General features: G+C 45.3%; 1 protein-coding gene across 1 annotated transcript in view; it reads left to right on the forward strand.

The window, feature by feature from the left end:
* LOC309566042 (cadherin-1-like) overlaps positions 1-19,438 on the forward strand; it is a gene marked incomplete at both ends in the record, with an annotated part of 135,172 nt that overhangs the window by 56,440 nt on the left and 59,294 nt on the right. The window contains 2 exons of the mRNA XM_082271065.1: positions 975-1,119; positions 10,212-10,387. Coding sequence (XP_082127191.1) covers positions 975-1,119; positions 10,212-10,387 — 321 coding nt within the window. The remainder of the gene's footprint in view (positions 1-974; positions 1,120-10,211; positions 10,388-19,438) is intronic.

Here is a 19,438-nt window from a genome sequence, read left to right on the forward strand (position 1 = left end):
AACAAAACAAAAACAAAAAGACCATCCAGACGCCAGAGATGAAACCACACAGGAGGATTTCCAAATCCTATCAATAATATAATAAATGTGGAATTTCCCTGTGTGGACCCCTGGGAGCTCGAGCTGGGAGAGCCAGTGGCTGATCAAAAAGGTGAATACTGTATGGGACCAAAAATAAGGTCGGGGACAGGGGAAGGCAGGACTGGATAGATTAATAATACTTTTAGCCTTATCTTTAGTTTGTTGTATTTGTGGAAGCAGTCACACAATCATGCTGCCACTTGTATGGAAGGGGTTAAGTCATGTTGCTCTCTCCAGCAGCAGACTTGATGCAACTACATCCTCTTCAGGACAATCTCAGCGTCCCCTTTACTGACACCCATCCACTGTCTCTTCTAGCTGCAGGGGTGGCCCCCCTCAGGTCAGGTCACATGACACCGATCTGTACTCACTGTATGCAGAATCAGATCCTCCAGTGTCTCCCTTCCAGTCAGTTCTGCAGGACATCCAGGTTCAGCTCCTCTCTAGCTCTTTAGGCCCTCAGGTCAACCACCCGAGGCTGCATGGCACTTCTAAAGAGGAGGGGCAGCTGCCCCCTTCCTCCGGGACTCTCCAGCTGAAAGACCTCGAAAACATGTGCTCTTGGCGTTTATACAGTATCCCAGCATGCATTGCAGCACTTTTCCTCGCCAAATCACCAGGGCTATACTAAATGCCTGTGCACTTATTTGTCAGGTTTCCTCCCACTCTCCAAAATGCCTCCCTATTGGTGTGAAACACTCTGCAGACAGAATGAGCTGCACATGAGCACCATGAGCAGACCTCACTAGCAGATCCTGGTCTCTGGTAGGCAGAGAACAATATAGATTTACCTGCAATCCCTTCGGTAAGCAGAAAAGATCCAGATCTCTCTCTCTAGCACCTACCTAGGAGGGTCCTACACTAAAATAATGGATTCCTAATTCTTATTTCAGGTCTTCGTCTTCGCCGTCTCATCAAATGGACAGCAAGTGGAGACCCCCATTGAGATTATTATTAAAGTGACCGATCAGAACGACAACCGTCCAGCCTTCACACAGCCGGTGTTTGAAGGGACAGTGACCGAGGGGTCCACACCAGGTAAGTTGTCTTTTTTTTTTGTTTTGTTTTAGGATTTGACTCTAAACTGATTGTAAAGATTTCAATTTTATTTTTTTTAAATAACAAACACGTCATACTTACCGGCTCGGTAATGGTTTTGCACAGAACAGCCCGGATCCTCCTCTTCTGGGGTCTCCCGCTGGTGCTCCTGGCTCCTCCTCTCACTGAGTGCCCCTATAGCAAGGGGCACTTGTGTGGGCTCGCTCTCAAGCTGCCTCAGTGTGTTCTTATGACACACAGAGTGGGGCTAAGCCCCACCCCCCCCCCTCCACCTATGCAGAGGAAGGAAGAAACATGCAGAGCTGTGCTGTGAATAGACCAGCTCTCTGTTAATCTATCTCTAAGCATCCTTCCCTACACAAATTTCCAGCTGTCGGGTTTTTAGTCATGTGTGTGTCACCAGGCTTTGTTTGCTTTAGAACGGCTTCTTTCCACATACAAGGAATGATGCCGGCCCTGAACCTGCAATGAACTCTGAATGATCTCACAATCATCTCAATCTGATGATAACGCACATTTCATTTGTCCATCAAAGCCTGTTGGTCCTTACAGCGGACATTCGCTTAAAAGTAAAAGCACCACATACCCTCCTCCCCACCCCCACCCCACCAATAATGCTTTTCAATGTTGTTAATTTATGGGGAGCAGGTACCTTTTCTGACAGATACCCATCCCCCCACTTCCTTTTTTCTCACCTAGATGAGAATTAACATCACTTGCCCCACCAATCCCTCCCTTTCACATGCCCCGCCCTCCCTCCCCTTCATAGTTACATAGTTTGTGAGGTTGAAAAAAGACAAAGTAAATTGTATACCCCCTGTATGTTGTACATTGTATACCCCCTGTATGTTGTACATTGTATACCCCTGTATGTTGTACATTATATACCCCTGTATGTTGTACATTGTATACCCCTGTATGTTGTGCATTATATACCCCTGTATGTTGTACATTGTATACCCCTGTATGTTGTACATTGTATACCCCTATATGTTGTGCATTATATACCCCTGTATGTTGTGCGTTGTATACCCCCTGCATGTTGTACATTGTATACCCCTGTATGTTGTACATTATATACCCCTGTATGTTGTGCGTTGTATACCCCCTGTATGTTGTACATTGTATACCCCTGTATGTTGTACATTGTATACCCCTGTATGTTGTATATTGTATACCCCCTGTATGTTGTATATTGTATACCCCCTGTATGTTGTATATTGTATACCCCCTGTATGTTGTACATTGTATACCCCTGTATGTTGTACATTGTATACCCCCTGTATATTGTACATTGTATACCCCTGTATGTTGTACATTGTATACCCCCTGTATGTTGTACATTGTATACCCCCTGTATGTTGTACATTGTATACCCCTGTATGTTGTACATTGTATACCCCTGTATGTTGTACATTGTATACCCCCTGTATGTTGTACATTGTATACCCCTGTATGTTGTACATTGTATACCCCTGTATGTTGTACATTGTATACCCCTGTATGTTGTACATTGTATATCCCTGTATGTTGTACATTGTATACCCCTGTATGTTGTACATTATATACTCCTGTATGTTGTACATTGTATATCCCTGTATGTTGTACATTGTATACCCCTGTATGTTGTACATTGTATACCCCTGTATGTTGTACATTGTATACCCCTGTATGTTGTACATTGTATACCCCTGTATGTTGTACATTGTATACCTCTGTATGTTGTACATTGTATACCCCTGTATGTTGTACATTGTATACCCCTGTATGTTGTACATTGTATACCCCCTGTATGTTTTACATTGTATACCCCCTGTATGTTGTACATTGTATACCCCTGTATGTTGTACATTGTATATCCCTGTATGTTGTACATTGTATACTCCTGTATGTTGTACATTGTATACCCCTGTATGTTGTACAGTGTATATCCCTGTATGTTGTACATTGTATACTCCTGCATGTTGTACATTGTATACTCCTGCATGTTGTACATTGTATACCCCTGTATGTTGTACATTGTATACCTCTGTATGTTGTACATTGTATACCCCTGTATGTTGTACATTGTATATCCCTGTATGTTGTACATTGTATACCCCTGTATGTTGTACATTATATACTCCTGTATGTTGTATATTGTATATCCCTGTATGTTGTACATTGTATACTCCTGTATGTTGTACATTGTATACCCCTGTATGTTGTACATTGTATACCCCTGTATGTTGTACATTGTATACCTCTGTATGTTGTACATTGTATACCCCCTGTATGTTGTGCATTGTATACCTCTGTATGTTGTACATTGTATACCCCCTGTATGTTGTGCATTGTATACTCCTGTATGTTGTACATTGTATACCCCTGTATGTTGTACATTGTATATCCCTGTATGTTGTACATTGTATACCCCTGTATGTTGTACATTGTATACCCCTGTATGTTGTACATTGTATACCCCCTGTATGTTGTACATTGTATACCCCCTGTATGTTGTACATTGTATACCCCCTGTATGTTGTTCATTGTATACCACCTGTATGTTGTACATTGTATACCCCTGTATGTTGTACATTGTATACCCCCTGTATATTGTACATTGTATACCCCCTGTATGGTGTACATTATATACCCCTGTATATTGTACATTGTATACCCCTGTATGTTGTACATTGTATACCCCTGTATGTTGTACATTGTATACCCCTGTATGTTGTACATTGTATACCTCTGTATGTTGTACATTGTATATCCCTGTATGTTGTACATTGTATATCCCTGTATGTTGTACATTGTATACCCCTGTATGTTGTACATTGTATACCCCCTGTATGTTGTACATTGTATACCCCCTGTATGTTGTACATTGTATACCCTTGTATATTGTACATTGTATACCCCTGTATATTGTACATTGTATACCCCTGTATGTTGTACATTGTATACCTCTGTATGTTGTACATTGTATATCCCTGTATGTTGTACATTGTATATCCCTGTATGTTGTACATTGTATACCCCTGTATGTTGTACATTGTATACCTCTGTATGTTGTACATTGTATAACCCCTGTATGTTGTGCATTGTATACCCCTGTATGTTGTACATTGTATACCCCCTGTATGTTGTACATTGTATACCCCCTGTATGTTGTACATTATATATCCCTGTATGTTGCACATTGTATACCCCTGTATTTTGTACATTGTATATCCCTGTATGTTGTACATTGTATACCCCCTGTATGTTGTACACTGTATACCCCTGTATGTTGTACATTGTATACCCCCTGTATGTTGTACACTGTATACCCCCTGTATGTTGTACATTGTATATCCCTGTATGTTGTACATTGTATACCCCCTGTATGTTGTACATTGTATACCTCTGTATGTTGTACATTGTATACCTCTGTATGTTGTACATTGTATACCTCTGTATGTTGTACATTGTATACCCCCTGTATGTTGTGCATTATATACCCCTGTATGTTGTACATTGTATACCCCCTGTATGTTATACATTGTATACCCCTCTATGTTGTAATGTTGTGGTCTTTAAGGTGCCCATCTAATAGTTTTTTTAAACTATCAATGCTCCCCGCTGATACAACTGCTTGTGGAAGAGAATTCCACATCCTTACCGCTCTAACAGTGAAGAACCCCCTGCGTATTTTAATGTTAAACCGCCTTTCCTCTAGTTTTAGTGAGTGGCCACGTGTCTTATTGTATCTCCTTTCTCTGAATAGTTTATTCCTTATGCTAGGGTCGCCAGTACAGTATTTGTACATTGATATCATATCCCCCCTCAATCGTCTCTTCTCCAGAGAGAATAGGTTCAGTGCTTGTAGTCTTTCCTCATAGCTGATGTCCTCCATTCCACTAATTATTTTTGTTGCCCTTCTCTGGACTTTCTCCAGTTCCAGCACATCCTTCCTGAGGACCGGTGCCCAGAACTGGACAGAATACTCCAGATGTGGCCGGACCAGAGTCTTGTAGAGAAGGAGAATAATCTCTTTATTTCTGGAGTGAATCCCCTTTTTTATACATGCCAGTATGCCCCACCCTCCCTCCCGGTCACTTGCCCCACCCTCCCTCCCTGTCACTTGCCCCACCCAACCTCCCTGTCACTTGCCCCACCCTCCCTCCCGGTCACTTGTCCCACCCTCCCTCCCACTTGCCCCACCCTCCCTCCCACTTGCCCCACCCTCCCTCCCGGGCACTTGCCCCACCCTTCCTCCCTTCCCTCCCCGTCACTTGCCCCACCTCCCCTCCCCGTCACTTGCCTCACCCTTCCTCCCTGTCACTTGCCTCACCCTCCCTTCCCGTCACTTGCCCCACCCAACCTCCCTGTCACTTGCCCCACCCTCCCTCCCGGTCACTTGCCCCACCTTCCCTCCCCATCACTTGCCCCACCCTTCCTCCCTGTAACTTGCCCCACCTTCCTTCCCTGTCACTTGCCCCACCCAACCTCCCTGTCACTTGCCCCACCCTCCCTCCCCGTCACTTGCCCCACCCTCCCTCCCCATCACTTGCCACACCCTCTCTCCCCGTCACTTGCCCCACCTTCCCTTCCCGTCACTTGCCCCACCCTTCCTCCCTGTCACTTGCGCCTTCCCTCCCTCCCTCCCCACAGACTCCTGGGGAATATCACACGGCTCAGGAGGCTGCAGGATGAGTCTCCATGCATTGTACGATCTCAGGCATGCAAATGGGAAGCTGGTTGTGGTTCCTAAAGGAAGTCACAACTGGCTCTAAAATTCCAAGATGGCGGCACCAGGGGCTTGCAGTGGTGAGAAGAACCGGCTTCGGGAAGACAGCGCTGGGCTCCAGAGACTGCTCAGTACCTCAGTCATGCAGCTGCAGTATTTCCATCTGCTGACTTTTAATATTTTTTAGAAAAAGGATGAACTTCCTTTTCAAGGTGACCATACACTCTACAATCAGATTGTGTGTTTTATGGCCGGCATTAGATTCAATTGTGCTTTATAAGATTATTTTCTGTACTCTGCATCATTTGCAGGTTGTTGGGGGTTCTGGGGCGGGGGGGGGGGGGGGGGTGTTGGGATTTTTTGGAGATGGGGGTGGAGCTGGATGATTGTTTGGCTTTTTCATCAAATAATCTTCTGGGGTTCTCATGTGAAGCGGCACTCCCTATGGGCACTCCTCCTTTTAAATATCTAAATGGGGATCTAGGCTTAGAAAAAAAGCTGTTCAGTCGAAGGAATTGCATGAGAACTCGGGGGCATACAATGCGATTAGAGGAGAAGCGTTTTAACCTCAGGCAACGTGGGGGGTTCTTTACTGTTAGGGCTACAAGATTGTGGAATTCTCTACCACAAGAGGTGGTTTCTGCGGGAAGTATGGTGGCTTTCAAAAGACTCTTAGACGTACATCTCAAGGATCAGAACATTCAGGGGTATGAGAGATGATTACAGCCACACACATCTACACAGGTTGAACTGGATGGACTTTTGTCTTTATTCAACCTCACCAACTATGTAACTATGGGCACTCCCTATGGGCACTCTTCCCTATGGGCACTCCTCACTATGGGCACTCCTCACTATGGGCACTCCTCACTATGGGCACTCCTCACTATGGGCACTCCTCCTTATGGCCACTCACTATGGGCACTCCTCCCTATGGAGATATTGTATATCCCTGTATGTTGTACATTGTATATCCCTGTATGTTGTACATTGTATACCCCTGTATGTTGTACATTGTATACCCCTGTATGTTGTACATTGTATATCCCTGTATGTTGTACATTGTATATTCCTGTATGTTGTACATTGTATACCCCTGTATGTTGTACATTGTATACCCCTGTATGTTGTACATTGTATATCCCTGTATGTTGTACATTGTATACCCCTGTATGTTGTACATTGTATACCCCCTGTATGTTGTACATTGTATACCCCTGTATGTTGTACATTGTATATCCCTGTATGTTGTACATTGTATACCCCTGTATGTTGTACATTGTATATTCCTGTATGTTGTACATTGTATACCCCCTGTATGTTGTACATTGTATATCCCTGTATGTTGTACATTGTATACCCCTGTATGTTGTACATTGTATACCCCTGTATGTTGTACATTGTATACCCCTGTATGTTGTACATTGTATACCCCTGTATGTTGTACATTGTATACCCCCGTATGTTGTACATTGTATACCCCCTGTATGTTGTACATTGTATACCCCCGTATGTTGTACATTGTATACCCCCTGTATGTTGTACATTGTATACCCCCTGTATGTTGTACATTGTATACCCCTGTATATTGTACATTGTATCCCCCAGTATATTGTACATTGTATACCCCCTGTATGTTGTACATTGTATACCCCTGTATATTGTACATTGTATACCCCTGTATATTGTACATTGTATACCCCTGTATATTGTACATTGTATACCCCTATGGCCCATATGGCCACACACTATGGGCACTCCTCCCTATGGCCACTCACTATGGGCACTCCTCCCTATGGCCACTCACTATGGGCACTCCTCCCTATGGGCACTCCTCCCTATGGGCACTGCTCCCTATGGGCACTCACTATGGGCACTCCTCCCTATGGGCCCTCACTATGGGCACTCACTATGGGCACTCACTATGGGCACTCCTCCCTATGGGCACTCACTATGGGCACTCACTATGGGCACTCCTCCCTATGGGCACTCACTATGAGCACTCCACAACTTTGAAAACGTCATCTGTGACGAAACGACATAAGGACACGGCGTTCTGATGTCATCTTACTGCAACTAGGAAGTGCGGATGTGCGGAGCCGTCTGGCCGGCGGCTTATACACAAACGAATGCATTGTACTTCAAAATTGTGAGTTTTATTCCCTTTCTTTTAAAATAAAGTTTATGCGGTTTTACACTATGGAACCTCTCTTTTCTTTATGGCGGTGATTATCTTGGCATTCTTTGGAGTTATCTGGGTTGGAACCTGTCTTAATAAGAAGTTCTAGATACAAGTGTTTTCATCATTGGAGTTTGAGTTACCTACAAGCGTTTTTACTACTTTTGTTTGGTAAGAGGCGAATTCATCTGGTGAAGGACAGCACTGTTATTTGGGTGTTCATGCGATTGCAATCTTTACTTTGGTAAGGAGTACCTTAAGGTGTCTTTCTATAAGGGATTCTCCATTCCTCTGTTTTTTTTGTGCACGCCCATTTATCCTGTTTCAAGCAGTGTATAAGATTGGTGTTGGTTACACTTTTTTCACCATTTTTGAGCACTCTTTTCTGTTTGAAATCACTGAAAATCACATTGGTGATAATAGTCACATTGTACCATATTTTGTTGGGTTTTACGCTATTGCGTTTTCTCTTCACGTTTTTTATGACCCAACGATCACATTTCTATCACGAGTCTTCTGGTTCCTGCCTTCTGGATATGATCCTGGTTTAAAGAACCTGCATCAATTTTTTACCTTTCTGGTTAGCGTATATCCATGAGGAGCCTGGTTTGAGAATCACTGATTACATCATTTACATTTATGGACTTTATATGGACTTCATTTGTTCCATTCTTATTGTTTTAGCGCGACTTGATTTATAATTTGTTTCACTGGGGTATGGTCACACTTGAAGTTGTAGCTTTTCATAATTTCCATTAGCGCGGTTATTATTTCCATTATACACTCCTCCCTCTGGGCACTCATTATGGGCACTCCTCCCTCTGGGCACTCCCTCTGGGCACTCATTATGGGCACTCCTCCCTCTGGGCACTCATTATGGGCACTCCTCCCTATGGCCACTCACTATGGGCACTCCTCCCTATGGGCACTCCTCCCTATGGCCACTCCCTATGGGCACTCCTCCCTATGGCCACTCACTATGGGCACTCCTCCCTATGGCCACTCACTATGGGCACTCCCTATGGGCACTCCTCCCTATGGCCACTCACTATGGGCACTCCTCCCTATGGGCAGAGTTGTATAAAGTACTCAAAACCCATACTTGAGTAAAAGTACAAGTGCTCGATCAAAAAGTGACTTGAGTAGAAGTACTAAAGTATTCAACATTTTTTGTACTTAAGTATTGCAAGTAGTTTATTTTAAATGTTGCTACTCAAGTACTGAAAGTAAAAGTACAAGTACTGTGTTATGTAGTTATTAAAGAAAGAAGTCAAAAGTTTATTAAAGTTAAAGTTATTAAAGTTAAAATTATTAAAGAAAGAAGTCAAAAGTACACATGACATTATACACATTTTTTTGAGCTTCATGAAACTTCCATCTACTGTTCTGGCAGTGGTAATTTTTATAATTGTAACGAGTAACGATGCAGCACAAAAAAAAATATCGGAGTAGAAGTATTGAAATCATCGAAAAAATGTAGTGAAGTAAAAGTGGAAGTAGGAGAAAAAAATTCTACTCTAGGAAAGTACAGATACCGCCTTTCCGTACTTAGTACAGTAGTGAAGTAGTTCTACTTAGTTACTATACATCTCTGCCTATGGGCACTCACTATGGGCACTCCTCCCTATGGGCACTCCTCCCTATGGGCACTCACTATGGGCACTCCTCCCTATGGGCACTCACTATGGGCACTCCTCCCTATGGGCACTCACTATGGGCACTCCTCCCTATGGGCACTCACTATGGGCACTCCTCCCTATGGGCACTCCTCCCTATGGGCACTCACTATGGGCACTCACTATGGGCACTCACTATGGGCACTCCTCCCTATGGGCACTCCCTCCGGATCAGTGTTGCGAACCTCCCGCAGCATTTTTTACTTACAAAACATGGACAATTTACTGACAGATCACATGTTTTACTGACCACCTAAAAAAAGACAGAACTACTAAAAACTAAGACAATCGATATTTAAACTCAATATGGAAACACTGACAATCCCATAACAAGCGATTTGTCGGGTTTACACCTAAAAAGTCAACACAAATTATCAGCTCCTGATATTTACTGACAGTTATAAAAGTTACTGATTTCTACAAACTGTCTGTAAATTTCCTGACGGTTGGCAGCCGTGTTCCGGATACTTCCATTGTAACGTCTCTTCTCTTCTCCCTTTAGGGACTCCTGTGATGAATGTCACAGCAACAGACGCCGATGACACCGAGGACACCAATAACGGCATTCTCGGATACTCTATCATAAGTCAGGATCCCCCTTTACCAACCCCTAACATGTTTGCTATCGATAGCGCCTCTGGACTGATTAGCGTTGTGACCGCTGGATTGGACCGCAAGGTTTGTGATTGAATGAAATCTTCTTATATCTTCTTGTAGCTTCAGTGGTGAGGAATTCCCCACCACCACTCACAGTCCCGGCTAACCGTTCCCATCATTTCACAGCTTGTGGTGTCTTCCTCCAGTGATGGATTCCCTGTAATGTAGAATCATTGGGAGATACCACCGCTAGAAAGTGGGAGATTCTATTCTGGTGTTTGCAGGAAGGGGTGGAAAGCTGTGACCGCTGTCCAGAACTAACATGATAGGTGAGGATGGAGAAGTCCAACAAAGAGTAGCGGTCATGGTTGGGCAAGAACATGTTTTTTTTATGACTATCTGTTCAGGATTTAGGAGACAACCCATAATTATTTCTTACTTTGAAAACAAAGCTTGAACTGTGAGGCATTCCTCCCCACTGTCACAGCTGCTTCCTTGTCAGGTTCAGGAGCTGATGCTGATTGCACTTGCTGTCTTTTGGCACCTGAGCGTCACTGACAGTAATAGAAGAATTTTAGGTATATACACGATATAAGTAGAAAGCTGTGCTCTGTGGTAATGTTATGCACACACCGGAGCTGGAAGACATTTGGGGGAATTCAATGAAGCTGCTGCGCCTCTTTTCTGGCGGTAATCCCTCCTCTCAATGTATTGCACCAAATTCATGAAGCATCTGCAACACTTTAGGTCCTGACAGCGACTCTTACACCAAATTCTGGTGGTTCTGTAATGCGTCACTTTTATAATGTCCCAAATTCATAAAATACTTCATACCTTACAAATGTAGTGCTACCCCCATAGGAGCCGCTGGATAGGACGGGTCCTCTATACTTTACCTCAACCTCCTCCAGAATCTCAGCCCCTCTGACACCCAGGGGAGTGGAGAAACATGAAATACCACAGGAAATCACTGGAAGTAACTGTCACAAGTTAGCCTATAGTTTTGTCTGTATATTCTTACCTCCTTGCTGCAGTGCTTCTGTTTTGCCTCCCTTCACATGTGGTGTTTGGGCTTCTATGGGCGTCGCCTGCTCCACTGTGGGTTATATCCTGTTCCTGTCAATTACTTCCTGGGTCACCTCCCTGTTTGCTTCCCTATATATACAGTGGGTACGGAAAGTATTCAGACCCCCTTAGATTTTTCACTCTTTGTTATATTGCAGCCATTTGATAAAATCATTTAAGTTCATTCTTCTTCCTCATGAATGTACACATAGCACCCCATACTGACAGAAAAACACAGAATTGTTGACATTGTTGCAGATTTATTAAAAAAGAAAGACTGAAATATCACATGGTCCTAAGTATTCAGACCCTTTGCTGTGACACTCATATATTTAACTCAGGTGCTTTCCATTTCTTCTGATCATCCTTGAGATGGTTCTACACCTTCATTTGAGTCCAGCTGTGTTTGATTATACTGATTGGACTTGATTAGGAAAGCCACACACCTGTCTATATAAGACCTTCCAGATCACAATGCATGTCAGAGCAAATGAGAATCATGAGGTCAAAGGAACTGCCTGAAGAGCTCAGAGACAGAATTGTGGCAAGGCACAGATCTGGCCAAGGTTACAAAAAGATTTCTGCTGCACTTAAGGTTCCTAAGAGCACAGTGGCCTCCATAATCCTCAAATGGAAGACGTTTGGGATGACCAGAACCCTTCCTAGAGCTGGCCGTCCGGCCAAACTGAGCTATCGGGGGAGAAGAGCCTTGGTGAGAGAGGTAAAGAAGAACCCAAAGATCACTGTGGCTGAGCTCCAGAGATGCAGTCAGGAGATGGGAGAAAGTTGTAGAAAGTCAACCATCACTGCAGCCCTCCACCAGTAGGAGCTTTATGGCAGAGTGGCCCGACGGAAGCCTCTCCTCAGTGTAAGACACATGAAAGCCTGCATGGAGTTTGCTAAAAAACACCTGAAGGACTCCAAGATGGTGAGAAATAAGATTCTCTGGTCTGAGGAGACCAAAATAGAACTTTTTGGCCTTAATTCTAAGCGGTATGTGTGGAGAAAACCAGGCACTGCTCATCACCTGTCCAATACAGTCCCAACAGTGAAGCATGGTGGTGGCAGCATCATGCTGTGGGGGTGTTTTTCAGCTGCAGGGACAGGACGACTGGTTGCAATCGAGGGAAAGATGAATGCGGCCAAGTACAGGGATATCCTGGACAAAAACCTTCTCCAGAGTGCTCTGGACCTCAGACTGGGCCGAAGGTTTACCTTCCAACAAGACAATGACCCTAAGCACACAGCTAAAATAACGAAGGAGTGGCTTCACAACAACTCCGTGACTGTTCTTGAATGGCCCAGCCAGAGCCCTGACTTAAACCCAATTGAGCATCTCTGGAGAGACCTAAAAATGGCTGTCCACCAACGTTTACCATCCAACCTGACAGAACTGGAGAGGATCTGCAAGGAGGAATGGCAGAGGATCCCCAAATCCAGGTGTGAAAGACTTGTTGCATCTTTCCCAAAAAGACTCCTGGCTGTATTAGATCAAAAGGGGGCTTCTACTAAATACTGAGCAAAGGGTCTGAATACTTAGGACCATGTGATATTTCAGTTTTTCTTTTTTAATAAATCTGCAACAATGTCAACAATTCTGTGTTTTTCTGTCAGTATGGGGTGCTATGTGTACATTCATGAGGAAGAAGAATGAACGCAATATAACAAAGAGTGAAAAATTTAAGGGGGTCTGAATACTTTCCGTACCCACTGTACACATGCTCAGTGCACTGTTCCTTGCTTGAGCAACTTCGCTGTTCTCTGAGCTCCCATCCGTGTATCCCTTGGCTATTGTATCGGACCTCCTGTGTACCGACCCGGCTTTGTTTCTCCATCTACGTTTGTCTGCTGCCTGTCCTGACCTCGGCTTGTCTCTTGGATCTCCTTATAGTCTCCTGTTTACCCTGCACACGCCAGCGGTCTCCACATTCTCAGCTGGGCCTACCTGATGGCCGCGACCTGGTCCCAGTCTGCTGCAAGTCCATCCCCACCATCAGGGGCCCTGGTGAAGAAGCAGGCTGGGGCTTAGACTCCGCACCCTGGGGAATCCTGAGCTGGGGATCTATAAGGGCTCACTACCACAGACCCCTTGACAGTAACACTTTGTACCCAATAGTAGCGATATAGCAAAGAAAACTGGCACCAAAGCAGGTAGTAAAGGCAAACTTGTGATTAGCAGTAAGGAAAGGATGACATTTGGTGTCCAGATCAACATAAACAGTAGCAAGGTCACCTCAGTGCAGCAGTGAGGAGTAGTAAAGTTTAATCCACCGAGTGCTGGAACTATACTGCACATTTATTGCAGCGATGCTGGCCCTAATCTGACTGGGTATGCACTATCCAAAAGAAAAGGAGGATTGGAAGCAGGGGGGGGGGGGGGAACAAAGGGGGCTTGCAGAATAACAACACAGGTAGGCTTTTGGGGTGTTCTTCTGCGGGGTATCATTGGGGCCCTTTAAAGAGCATCAATCCACTCCATGATTGTCCCAGTTAACCTGCATGCAGTATAGGTACAGTATAGGTAAGATATAGGTGCAGTATAGGTGCAGTATAGGTACAGTATAGGTAAGATATAGGTGCAGTATAGGTGCAGTATAGGTAAGATATAGGTGCAGTATAGGTGCAGTATAGGTAAGATATAGGTGCAGTATAGGTAAGATATAGGTGCAGTATAGGTACAGTATAGGTAAGATATAGGTAAGATATAGGTGCAGTATAGGTACAGTATAGGTAAGATATAGGTGCAGTATAGAGAAGAAAACAGGCGCCGCTGAGTGTAGCATAAAATTCTTTTACATGACAATATGTAGCAACTCACATGGGGATTGCCTTTAGTCCATGTTCCTGGATCGCTTCCTGTGTTCAGTATATCCGCATTCCGACTGGCCGTGGCCGGGTAATGACGATGCAGGAAGGACCGTGGAGGAGGAAGGAGCATAGTGCGCATGCTCCGAAACGCGTTACGTCATTTCCGGAAGGCTTGCGGTTCACCGCTGCCTTCGCCTAATCCAGCTCCTCCACGGTCCTTCCTGCATCGTCATTACCCGGCTGCGGGCCAGTCGGAATGCGGATATACTGAACACAGGAAGCGATCCAGGAACATGGACTAAAGGCAATCCCCATGTGAGTTGCTACATATTGTCATGTAAATAAATGTTATGCTACACTCAGCTGCGCCTGTTTTCTTCTCTTGTTGTCAGCGGGATTTCCGTCTTTTGCCTGCCAGAGCTGCCCTGAGTTACATCAGCACCTGTAGAGCATAGCCTCCAACAGTCCCTGATTGTCTCAACTAATCAACTGTTGCTGCACTGGGGTCCTTTCTCCTTGGCACAAGTGCCCAACATCCCTCTTGCCATAGGTACGGTATAGATGCAGTATAGGTACGGTATAGGTGCAGTATAGGTACGGTATAGGTGCAGTATAGGTGCGGTATAGGTACGGTATAGATGCAGTATAGGTACGGTATAGGTGCAGTATAGGTACGGTATAGGTGCAGTATAGGTGCGGTATAGGTGCGGTATAGGTGCAGTATAGGTACGGTATAGGTACGGTATAGGTGCGGTATAGGTGCAGTATAGGTACGGTATAGGTGCGGTATAGGTACGCTATAGGTGTGGTATAGGTACGGTATAGGTGCAGTATAGGTACGGTATAGGTGCGGTATAAGTGCAGTATAGGTGCAGTATAGGTACGGTATAGGTGCAGTATAGGTGCGGTATAGGTGTGGTATAGGTACGGTATAGGTGCAGTATAGGTACGGTATAGGTGCGGTATAGGTACGGTATAGGTACGGTATAGGTGTGGTATAGGTACGCTATAGGTGTGGTATAGGTACGGTATAGGTGCAGTATAGGTACGGTATAGGTGCGGTATAAGTGCAGTATAGGTGCAGTATAGGTACGGTATAGGTGCAGTATAGGTGCGGTATAGGTGTGGTATAGGTACGGTATAGGTGCAGTATAGGTACGGTATAGGTGCGGTATAGGTACGGTATAGGTACGGTATAGGTGTGGTATAGGTGCGGTATAGGTGCAGTATAGGTACGGTATAGGTGCGGTATAGGTACGGTATAAGTGCAGTTTAGGTGCAGTATAGGTACGGTATAGGTGCGGTATAGGTGTGGTATAGGTGCGGTATAGGTGTGGTATAGGTACGGTATAGGTGCGGTATAGGTGCGGTATAGATACAGTATAGGTGCAGTATAGGTACGGTATAGGTGTGGTATAAGTGTGGTATAGGTATGGTATAGGTGCAATGTAGGTACATTATAGGTGCAGTATAGGTACGGTATAGGTGCAATGTAGGTACATTATAGGTGTGGTATAGGTACGGTATAGGTGCAATGTAGGTACATTATAGATGTGGTATAGGTACGGTATAGGTGCAATGTAGGTACATTATAGGTGTGGTATAGGTACGGTATAGGTGCAATGTAGGTACGGTATAGGTGCAGTATAGGTGCAGTATAGGTACGGTATAGGTACGCTATAGGTGTGGTATAGGTACGGTATAGGTGCAGTATAGGTACGGTATAGGTACGCTATAGGTGTGGTATAGGTGCGGTATAGGTGCAGTATAGGTGCAGTATAGGTGCAGTATAGGTACGGTATAGGTGTGGTATAGGTGTGGTATAGGTGCAGTATAGGTACGGTATAGGTGCGGTATAGATACAATATAGGTGCAGTATAGGAACGGTATAGGTACGCTATAGGTGTGGTATAGGTACGGTATAGGTGCAGTATAGGTACGGTATAGGTACGCTATAGGTGTGGTATAGGTACGGTATAGGTGATGTATAGTCTCAGCACAGGTGCAAGGTAGATGTAGCTCAGATGTGGTGAAGGTTTGGTATAATGTGGTATGGGGTTGGTATAGGTGCAGTCTAGGTTTGGAAGAAGTGCAGTATAGAGTGCAGTGTGGATTGAGTACAGTTGGTATCCTGCTTGGAGTGGCTCAGTCCCTGCTAGCAGTATCAGCAATGAATGAAAAGCCCTCTCACCAGTCATTGAGGTGCTGCAGTGACCTCTTGATGTTGAAGGGGGACCCCTTAGTCTCTCTCCCATACCCTCCAGTGATCCCAAGCAGAGGGTAAGTGGATGTTGTAGTCTCCCTGTGGCAGTGGTGCAGATGCTGTGGGTGGCGCTGTACTGCCCCCAGGTGTACCTATCCCCCGGGTATAAGCTCAGATCTCTGTTGGTAAGGTCTCCAGATAGCAGAAGAATATCCAGACAGAGGCACTCTCTCTCTAACTCTCTCTGTATCAACTAGAAGAACTTTCCTGTGCAGTTTATTACAAATCCTCTCTCACTCCTCCTACTGCTCAGAGCCTATTGGGATCTGTAGTGTAAGAAGTCCATTCGTCCCATTATTTGGCTGCTGTCTCAATTTCCCAGGATTCTCTGCACTCCGAATAGAGGTCTATGGGCTTGCTTGGCTGTAGCTATCCCCCTGCAGGCTGGAGGAGGATGGTGCAGCATAATATCAGTATCTCAGTAGAGGGAGAGAGGAATAAAGGGCAATTTCTCCTCCTCCATATGGACATTGTTAGTACGCCCGCTAGTTGTCACCGCCTCGGAGGCGGCCATGTTGTTGGTTATTAGCGTGTGGATTTACAATGTCCACTCATTATAGGGTGTACGGGAGTGTATACGCTGCCGGTGTTCTGTGCAAACACCAACTGCTTGAAATCTTCAATAATTGCTGCTGGAGAGTCACGGGGTTGGAGATTTTGGCGAGTTGGAATTTTCAGACAGAACCCTGGGAGCCAATGGAAATATCTGGTACTGCTGGAATTGGAGGAGCATGTGACCCCAGGGCACTCAGTGCTTTCACATGGCCAGTCCATAGTCCTATGTATAGCCGGCCATACACTAGATTTCAGGAATGTTGTTTATCACACAGATAATCAGCTCAAATCAATGGATGATTCCACCACAGCAACAAGAAGATTCAAAGAAGCAACATGGAAATTTGTTTTCAAACAAATCTGAAACGGTGAATGTGGTTTTCACTCCAAAATTGAATGATAAAAGCAGATGAGGCTTTGAAGTACTTTTAAACAACATTCCTAAAGTCATCGAATGTACAGATGAGAATTTTCTTATGAACATTCATGCAAAGATCTACTAGTGTATGGCCAACTAAGGAGGCTGAAGAGAACCACAAATGAGAGAAAAGGGAGGTGTGTGGAGGTCTGCAGTAAAGTGAACCTGTTCCTTTCCCTTGCATGTGTAGCACCCTCTAGCTGTATATAGTGTTTGCTAGTGTAGGTAAATTTGGCTTGGCTGGCAGCCGGCTGAATCTGGGTCAGGGCTGAGTGACTCAGGGAGGCTGGATGACTCATCAAGCAGCACCTCTGGAACCTCCCCCTACTTGCTGGAACCCCAGAGAAGCTTCCAGAAGAATAGGAGGGAGGTTACAAGGGGGTGCTTGGAGTATTATTGAGGGCCCCAGCCAATCCTCGGCCAAATTGGCTGGCAGGGGGCTGGCCAGGGGCAGTGTGAGTACGGGTGGAGGCTGGAGATGGAGTGCTGAGGAGACTGTCGGTGGCTTGAGGGTGACCCCTAGTCTGGCAGGTGGGGGGTAGAGGGCTTGGGTGCTGGAGGGATGCTCTACAACACATGGAATCCTGTCCTTCCTGGATGCATGGGAGCAGGTGTGAGGACAGCAGAAGAGAGTCAGCATGTTTAGGAGGTCTCCATGAGAAGCCAACCAGGTGGGCTGGCGAGTGTCAGTCTGGAGGACTGGGGGAAGTAGTCAGGAGGGCTAATGAAAGGGGCAACTACAGCCAGGAGGGTTGGTAGTGCCTGAAGAGGTGGTACTGGGATTAGTAGCCACAGGGATATATGCTGGAAACTGAACTTTGCTACACAACCAAAGAGGCCCAGGTGCCCTGCCTGTAAAGGGCTTCTGCTTAATCTGGCTGAGTGCCTTGCCAGATTCATCAAACAACCGGGTCTGTGTGATCTGCAGGAGGAAGAGGAGTGTATATAGGGGTGATGTGCAGGAGGAAGAGGAGTGTATATAGGTGTGATGTGCAGGAGGAAGAGGAGTGTATATAGGTGTGATGTGCAGGAGGAAGAGGAGTGTATATAGGTGTGATGTGCAGGAGGAAGAGGAGTGTATATAGGGGTGATGTGCAGATGGAAGAGGAGTGTATATAGGGGTGATGTGCAGGAGGAAGAGGAGTGTATATAGGGGTGATGTGCAGGAGGAAGAGGAGTGTATATAGGTGTGATGTGCAGGAGGAAGAGGAGTGTATATAGGGGTGATGTGCAGATGGAAGAGGAGTGTATATAGGTGTGATGTGCAGGAGGAAGAGGAGTGTATATAGGGGTGATGTGCAGATGGAAGAGGAGTGTATATAGGGGCGATGTGCAGGAGGAGGGGAGTGTATATAGGTGTGATGTGCAGGAGGAAGAGGAGTGTATATAGGGGTGATGGGCAGGAGGAAGAGGAGTGTATATAGATGTGATGTGCAGGAGGAAGAGGAGTGTATATAGGGGTGATGGGCAGGAGGAAGAGGAGTGTATATAGATGTGATGTGCAGGAGGAAGAGGAGTGTATATAGGGGTGATGGGCAGGAGGAAGAGGAGTGTATATAGGTGTGATGTGCAGGAGGAAGAGGAGTGTATACAGGGGTGATGTGCAGGAGGAAGAGGAGTGTATATAGGGGTGATGTGCAGGAGGAAGAGGAGTGTATATAGGTGTGATGTGCAGGAGGAAGAGGAGTGTATACAGGGGTGATGTGCAGGAGGAAGAGGAGTGTATATAGGGGTGATGTGCAGGAGGAAGAGGAGTGTATATAGGGGTGATGTGCAGGAGGAAGAGGAGGAGTGTATATAGGTGTGATGTGCAGGAGGAAGAGAAGTGTATATAGGTGTGATGTGCAGGAGGAAGAGGAGTGTATATAGGTCTGATGTGCAGGAGGAAGAGGAGGAGTGTATATAGGTGTGATGTGCAGGAGGAAGAGGAGTGTATATAGGTGTGATGTGCAGGAGGAAGAGGAGTGTATATAGATGTGATGGGCAGGAGGAAGAGGAGTGTATATAGGGGTGATGTGCAGAT

The sequence above is a fragment of the Pelophylax lessonae genome (genome assembly GCF_965119305.1).
Source record: "Pelophylax lessonae genome assembly, chromosome: 10".
NCBI lineage: Eukaryota > Metazoa > Chordata > Amphibia > Anura > Ranidae > Pelophylax > Pelophylax lessonae.